Source organism: Pterocles gutturalis, unplaced genomic scaffold (genome assembly GCF_000699245.1).
Source record: "Pterocles gutturalis isolate BGI_N339 unplaced genomic scaffold, ASM69924v1 scaffold18185, whole genome shotgun sequence".
In the NCBI taxonomy this organism is placed as follows: domain Eukaryota; kingdom Metazoa; phylum Chordata; class Aves; order Pterocliformes; family Pteroclidae; genus Pterocles; species Pterocles gutturalis.
The window spans coordinates 19,033-26,148 of NW_010138625.1; the positions used below are offsets into that span (position 1 = coordinate 19,033).

The 7,116-nt window shown below is 39.8% G+C and overlaps 1 protein-coding gene across 1 annotated transcript; it reads right to left on the reverse strand.

Annotated features, from left to right (window-relative positions):
• Window positions 1-214: 214 nt before the first annotated feature.
• Window positions 215-6,881, reverse strand: BTBD3 (BTB (POZ) domain containing 3). The gene is made up of 4 exons (XM_010083065.1): window positions 6,562-6,881; window positions 5,944-6,034; window positions 5,325-5,443; window positions 215-1,247 (listed from the first exon to the last, which is right to left on the reverse strand). The coding sequence occupies exons 1-4, from the start codon at window positions 6,879-6,881 to the stop codon at window positions 215-217; spliced, it is 1,563 nt and encodes a 520-aa protein (XP_010081367.1).
• Between the last annotated feature and the right edge of the window lie 235 nt (window positions 6,882-7,116).

Below are 7,116 nucleotides of genomic sequence, written 5' to 3' on the forward strand. Positions count from 1 at the left end.
TTTGAAACTTGCTTGCTCCTAAGAGCCTCCAGTTTAAATATTACACTTAATCACCAACAATGCTGCAAGTATAGCAAGCCAGTAACTCGCCCACAGCATTTAGTTACATATTACCTGTACTGATCACATATCTGCAGATAAAAAGCTAGGTGTCAGTAGGCTTGAACCAGACAGGTTCTTCATAGCAAAATGCTTAGTCTCCACACGCTTTCATTCAAGCATAAAATATGAGTTCAGGAATTTGACCTCCTTGTACCCCCGTGCCATTTGTACTGTCCGAAGAGCACTGAAACTGAACAGTCACTTTCCCGCATTGAACTTCTGTCATTCCTTCTTGTCCAAAATAGCTGAGTTCATTACCGTCCAGAATCACACTAGCTGTGTAAAAGGTGTCGGGCTCAATCTGCACCGGATATTCAAACCACACAGGAAAAGTGTTACTAGAACCATCCGAGAAATATTTACTCAAGTTCTGGCCTAGGATAACTCCTTGTCGTTTGAGTTCAATCTTGGCACTGTACTCTGCTGATCCACAGCTGGAGCCGTACAGCCCAAAACCAGCAATAAACACTCTCTTATCAACAGCAAACTGGATGCTGTCACACCGGCCCCTGTAGCGCCACTGGTTGCTGCGGTATGCGCAGGACTGGAAACGGTGGCATCGCTGAGGAACGAGGCCTTTCCGGGGCTTGCTTACAAACTGTAACTCTGGCTTCTTGGCAGCCGTATACCAGAGGAAGATATCGTTCGTTTCATTGAGAGTCAGAATCCCAGACTGAGCAGCACCATTTGCGAAGTCGTCAAGTGCCATGGTAGGGATGCGTATCAAGTACAGAGCCTTTCCAAGGACTTTGCGCTTGTTCTCTATGGTAGCTGTTATCTCTTGTCGCTGACACTCCACTTCAGCCCAGTTCAGAGCTGCTTCGAAAACAACAATTTCTTTGGCATTCAGAGTCTCCCTTCGGAGAATGCTTTCAAGTGTCTGAAAATCAATGTCACAGAACCCTTCAGACTTCAAAGCTAGCTCGGCTTGGGCATCAATCACTTCCCAACAACGCTGGGTCAGGTCAGGTTCCTCAAATAAGCAGCTCTGGGAAAGCAGCACACAGGCATTCTTTGCACTTAGACTTGTCTCTAGAAAGTTGACGCAGGCGCGGGCAAGATGAGGGACAATATACTTCTTGGCAGCATACAGCGTGGCCAGTACAGTATCTGCAGCCAAATCAATCTCATCACAATATATGTATCTGAAATAGAACACATGCATGTAACACTGCCAGTTAACACAAAAATGTAATTTGTCAACATCTGAAAATTATAAACAAAAAAATATATAAATGGCTCCACATTACAAATTAAGCAGTGCTTATGGGGAACACTGACTAAAGTCAGAAAGAAAGTACAAACCAATTCATCACTCATTTAAGATGATGAAAGAGAAAAAGCTTAAATATAGAATCATAGAATGGTTAGGGTTGGAAAGGACCTTAAAGATCATTGAGTTCCAACTCCCAAATATAAGGTGAATAAAACTTCACATCCCAGATACATGCTATGTAGACAACAGTTATGTCTACAAACTATGGCCCCTACAGCTCTGTCTTCCTTCCATACATGCTTTGGGTAATGAGAGGCTATCTGCCCCAGGCGGTAGCTCCTCAAAGGCTACCTTAGTTTGCTAATTCAGCTGTCTGGACACGTTACAAAGTACTTGGACTGGATGTCCCATGGTGAATAACTGGTGAATAACATTTTAATGAGATTTATATACAAATACAGGAATAAAAAGAGTTTATTTGGAATAACTAGCTAGTCTAAGAAGAAAAATGCTATCAAAGTATATCAGGCGCTATCCACTTTCATAACTGGGTTGGGCTTTTTTGGGTTTGGTTTTAGTTTGCTGGTTTGTTGGGTTTTTTTAAACAGCATGATGAAACATAAAGGAAAAGGCACAGAAGTCTAATTTTCAGGTTTCTTAATGCTTACAACATCCCAGCTCCACTAGCACAGTGTTTTCCCTCAGTCTCACTGCACAAGGAGGAAAAAAGCTTTACTGCTATGCTAGTGTGGTGGAAGAGATGAAGGTGAAATTCTGTTTATATGACTAAACTGCTGGGACTCATTGCTTAGAGAATTGAAGCATTGTACAGTTTGTTCTTTTTAGTATCTCATGCTTCAGGTCCCCATTTGCAGCTGGTGAATGTAACATGATAAAACCATGCCAAATGCTATTTTACTCTTCATAGGGATAAGCAACTCTTGATGGTTTTGGTTGATAAGCATCTTCCTCCAGTAAAGCTGAAGTTGCATGTGACCCTGTACTAATTAAAATTTTCTAGTCAGGAGGTTTCCCAACACAATAATATTTTTGCACAACAGATGTGCTTATAAAGTAGAATTAGTACCTACATGGATCTGATTACAGTTGTAAATATCTTTGTATTTTTGCGGGTGTGGGGTACTATCTTCCAAGCCATGCTTAGAAAACATGCTCAGAGCAGATACTGCTCAAGCCATAAAAAAAATCTAAGAGGTTAGAGAGAAAAAGAATACTCAACATAGACCCAAACCTTTTTTTTTTTTTTTACCTTGGTTACTTTGTTTCAGCTGGGCTATTTGTAAAAACACAGAACACAGCTACATATCCCTGGTTACAGGCTTAGCTCCCTTAGTGTCCAAAAATTTTCCATGTGTCAATTTATTTGTTTTTATGATTCTCTTCACTGTTTTCCAACTTTCTTCTCCCTATTACTTCTCTTTGCCTACTACACCAGCAGAAAATGATGACACCTGTTTTAAACTGAAATAGTACAAAAGTTGCTAGTTTAACAGTCATTAAAGTGAAGAACTAATATCACTAATTTACAACAGAAACAGCACAGATCAGCTGTCAGCAATATTCCACACTTCTCACTCTGCCAATGCACCTCGACTCTGATCTACAATGACAGGTATTCCAGTTTCATGCTGTTCTTGAACAGAGGATTCTGCTAGACCACAGGGTTTGACGTTTAGTAACACATTCATCCTGGGATAAGATGAGACCACAGTTCTAACTCAAACAGTCAAGACTAAGATAACATTATACATTAAAAACACTAATTCAGTGTGTCAGGTAGACTGAGTTTAGCTCTGTTTTTAAAACTGCAGAGATCAGCCAAAGCAATTTTACTGGGAGAATAATTAGTATCTACCAGTTGAAGTATTATTTCCTATGTTCCATCTGGCAATACCTGGTCTATTGTTTATTGTCAGAATAGTGTATAGTAAAACACAAAAAATATTTATGCTAAGAACTCATTGCCCAGGGGAAAAAACCCAAAACCACCAAACAAAAAATCTCAACCCCAAAAAAACCCACAAAAACAATTTCAATGTATTTTCTTACAAAGCTTATGATGCATCCCTCCTGACCACAGAAGTGAGCGTATGAAGGAGAAGGCTGCTTTGGGATGTCTTTTCCTCCTGTACCAACAGTATCATGAGCCTTCTGCCATCCACTGCTCGCAGCAGTTGCAAGCTACATTCACAGGGATGATCTCCCAGGGGAAGAGGAATGAAATGCTCCCTGCGAGCTCTGCCCAGTGCAGCACATGCACTGGATCCTGCGATGAGGAGAATGCTGCACTGCTGAGAAAAATCCCTTCCCTGCACTGTCATGGCTGCAGACACCCCTGGCATTTGCAGGCTCAGGAGCATTCTGCAGGTTCAGGCACACTGTATCAGTGGAAGTTAGCACTAACAAGCTTAGCTCAACATCCACACAGACGACAAACTTTCTGAGGTCTTTGGGGTTTTTTAATAAAAGCTGAGAAGGTGAAGAATTTCATGGTTCTGGTCATGCTCTCAAAGATTGTTTCTTAAATTGCAATGAGCTAAATAATATGCCAAGACCCAGATGTCAGTAATGATGTACTCTTTTCTCAGTTTGCTCTCTGAACGTATTTTTTAATGATAAACTCAGAAAGCATTCAGTTTTTATAAGGCAAATCATGGTTAGCCACAGTGAAATAGCTTTGCTGTTCAAAAAGAAAGGGGAGGCCAGGGGAATCCAGGTATCTTGTATTTGTGCCTTGTAAAATTCTGCACAAAACTATAAAGCACAAGTCAGAGCTCTGCAGAAAACACCTGCAAAACCAGAAAGGCCCAAAGCAGAGATCTATTACACACCTACTTACATAATGTAATATCTTAGCTTTATATTCCAGGTCTATAGAACATCTGTGTGACTTCAGCTTTTCCTAGCAGTTATTGACATTTGCACAGAACATTCCCGATGTTCATGATAACCTATGAAAATTCTATGCAACAAACTCTATATGCAACTTTGAATGTTCATCTACAGTGCCACTGAAATGTAAAAGAAAAAAACCAAATCATTCTGTAATTACAAGCTAGTCAAAACAATCTATGAAATACAATAAATTGCTAGCTAGTGATGGCACCATTACATGCAATAGAATCTGCAGCATATCAAAAGGATCACTATCAGACAACTAATGTATATTCTTTATCAGAAAGCAATGGCAGTTACTAAAGCCGAAGGAAAAAACTCCTCGAAGCCATAGCATTTCTGTGACAGGGCATTTCTAATCAGTTTATAGATACATTCAGAGACAATTCAGCAGGGAAGCTGCTTCATTATGTTCATTTAATAAAAGATAGCACTACTTACGCAGTTTCCAAGAAGAAAAATAAAGATCCTGGACTGTTTTTCCCATTAGAATAAAAAACCCTATTCATGCAAACAGCTTTTTTATCAATTTCCAAATGCATCAATATGATAGACGAGGAGAAATTTAATTTTCAAAGGCTACATTCAATAACTTAGGGTTGTTTTTCTAAGATAAGACCTCCATACGGGAAGTTTATAAAAGAGCTGGAATCATGTCAATATACAAACCCAGCAATTCTGGGTTTTGGGGGTTTTTGTCTGTGTGTTTTTAACTTTTCACTATGCTTGCAAAGTAGAACAGGGTTTTTTTGTTACAGCTGACAATTCTTTTTGGTAACTCCGTTCCTTTGTGTAACATGTGTGGTGACAAATCAGATCAATATGCATTACAGCACACAATGTGCCCAAAGATCCCCTGTCAAAGTCATTATTTATAACTGCCTACCTTAGTCTAATATATGCACGTCTGGAAGTAAAAGGGGAGAGCAAAATGAGGTAAAAGTTTAAAATTTTGAAACACAAGAAGAGGAAAATTTTAAGGAACTGCTTTCTTTCTGTTTATATGCAAGTCTAATACTTAAACTATGACATTACCAGTGTATGCATACATCATAAAGGAAGACATATCCAGCAGATGAATGATGCTTACTTCAGCATTGCGAGAAAAGCAGCAGGCTCAACATCTGGTATACGAATTTCATCTTTGTCCTCAGCAAGCTCTCCGTAAAACATCGCATGGAATACAGAGCTCCCAACAGCCAGGACGTACTGTTGAGAAAGGGAAATCTTATTTCATGCTTTAAACTGAAAGCACCGCCAACAAGAACAATGTAGAAGAGCCACTCTGAGCATACTGGGCTTCACCAACACACTGAAATGTGTCTATACACTTCAGTAAGAAATGAAGTCAAAAGTGAAGAACAGAATTACACAACTTTCCCTGCATTTTACTCTCGTGGGCATATATGCATTAACTACTGGAAAATGCTCATATCCACTACAGAAGTTAACTATTTCTAGAGTAATATTAATCAGCAGCACACAGCAGTATACCTAACTTTACAATGACTGCCTTAGCAGAAGTGTACTGCTTAACCAAAAACCCAAAGAAAAAGCAAGGGACAGATTATTCCACTGCATGTAGCCTTTCAAAATACAGAATTATGCCTGTTCCAGAAGAGCAGAGTCTCCCATGCTATGTCCTGGTGTAACCGTGGGAGCTCTCTCTGGCAATCCCCACCAGAGCTGATAATGCAGCTGCTGCTTACTTTGTGTCCTGGCAGCCGCTGGGTCCCACCTGGTGGCCCGACCACAAAATGAACATCTGCCATCAAGTCATTGTTGAACATCACTGCATTTCTACAAACAGAAGTAGCATGTTAATTTATGTCACCCAGCAACACTGTGCTTGCCCCAGATCCAAGAAATTAAATTTCTTAACAACTTAAAGCTGCATGTTAGTAAAGAGCTACTTTAAACATCATCACACAAATATACCAAAGAAAAAAGTAAGATAGGGGGAGGGAGGGGTGTGCAATAAAAAAGACGAAAACCAGAACAAACTTCTGAGAACTTTTTAAAAAGTGGAAATCAACGTCAAGCACATGTATCGCTGAAAATCCCCACTAAGATGTAAAAGCAAATATTTATGGATACACAGCATCTTCCAGTAACATTTTTATTTACTCAAGACGAACAGCTGCACTGTCTGGAAACAAGATATTAAAATATTTTCCATTACCAAAATATTTGTTTCACATGCACAAAGAAAAAACAAGAACTGTGTTTTCTTTAGCAAATGAATAACTGAACATATGCATTATGAACGTTTTGCTACTTTTCACCACTCCATTCAAACAGCAAAAAATAAACTGTCCTCATCTTACCTCTCTCTGATGGTCGGATAAAGTCCTTGCCAATTAGGTGCCGGAATAGTGTTGTTGTTATTGAGATTCTGCTGGTGGTACTGCTGGACAGCAGTTGTATTAGTGTTGGCTGGTTTCTTTCGGGGAAAAATTTCAGCAGCCATCTTCTTCTTCTTTTTGGTTTTCAAGGTAATGATTTCATAGCAAACTGGAGGCAATTTGCTGCTGCTACTGCTGCTATTTCCCTTCTTAGAGCTCTTCTTGGACCTGTTCTTGACTGTCTCTGGAAGCATCAAGAAGAAGGTGAGGCATTTCATGTTCTTTCCTTTCTCATCTACCATGAGTATACTCGTCTGTAAAGCTAGATAGCCTAACTAGCTAGGAACACTAAGAAACACACGTGGAAGCTGTGACAGAGAGAGCAGCGGAGCTGAGTTTGCTTCTTTTCCAGCAAGGCAAGGTGACCTTTCCAGTGCACCAGGTAAGAAACTGGCTTTAAGTTTGATCCAGTACTTGAATAGTTAAATACATCCCCATCATTCCTGCCAATTTTATTTCTTTCCAGATTTCCTGATC

What these genes read in the sequence shown, in the direction of transcription:
- BTBD3 (XM_010083065.1), bottom strand. Translation starts at nt 6,881, where the DNA reads ATGGTAGATGAGAAAGGAAAGAACATGAAATGCCTCACCTTCTTCTTG. An exon ending in AGCGGCTGCCAGGACACAAA is followed by an intron (nt 5,444 to 5,943) that starts GTAAGCAGCAGC and finishes CTTTCTCAACAG; the next exon opens with TACGTCCTGGCTGTTGGGAG. An exon ending in GCTTTTCTCGCAATGCTGAA is followed by an intron (nt 1,248 to 5,324) that starts GTAAGCATCATT and finishes GTTCTATTTCAG; the next exon opens with ATACATATATTGTGATGAGA.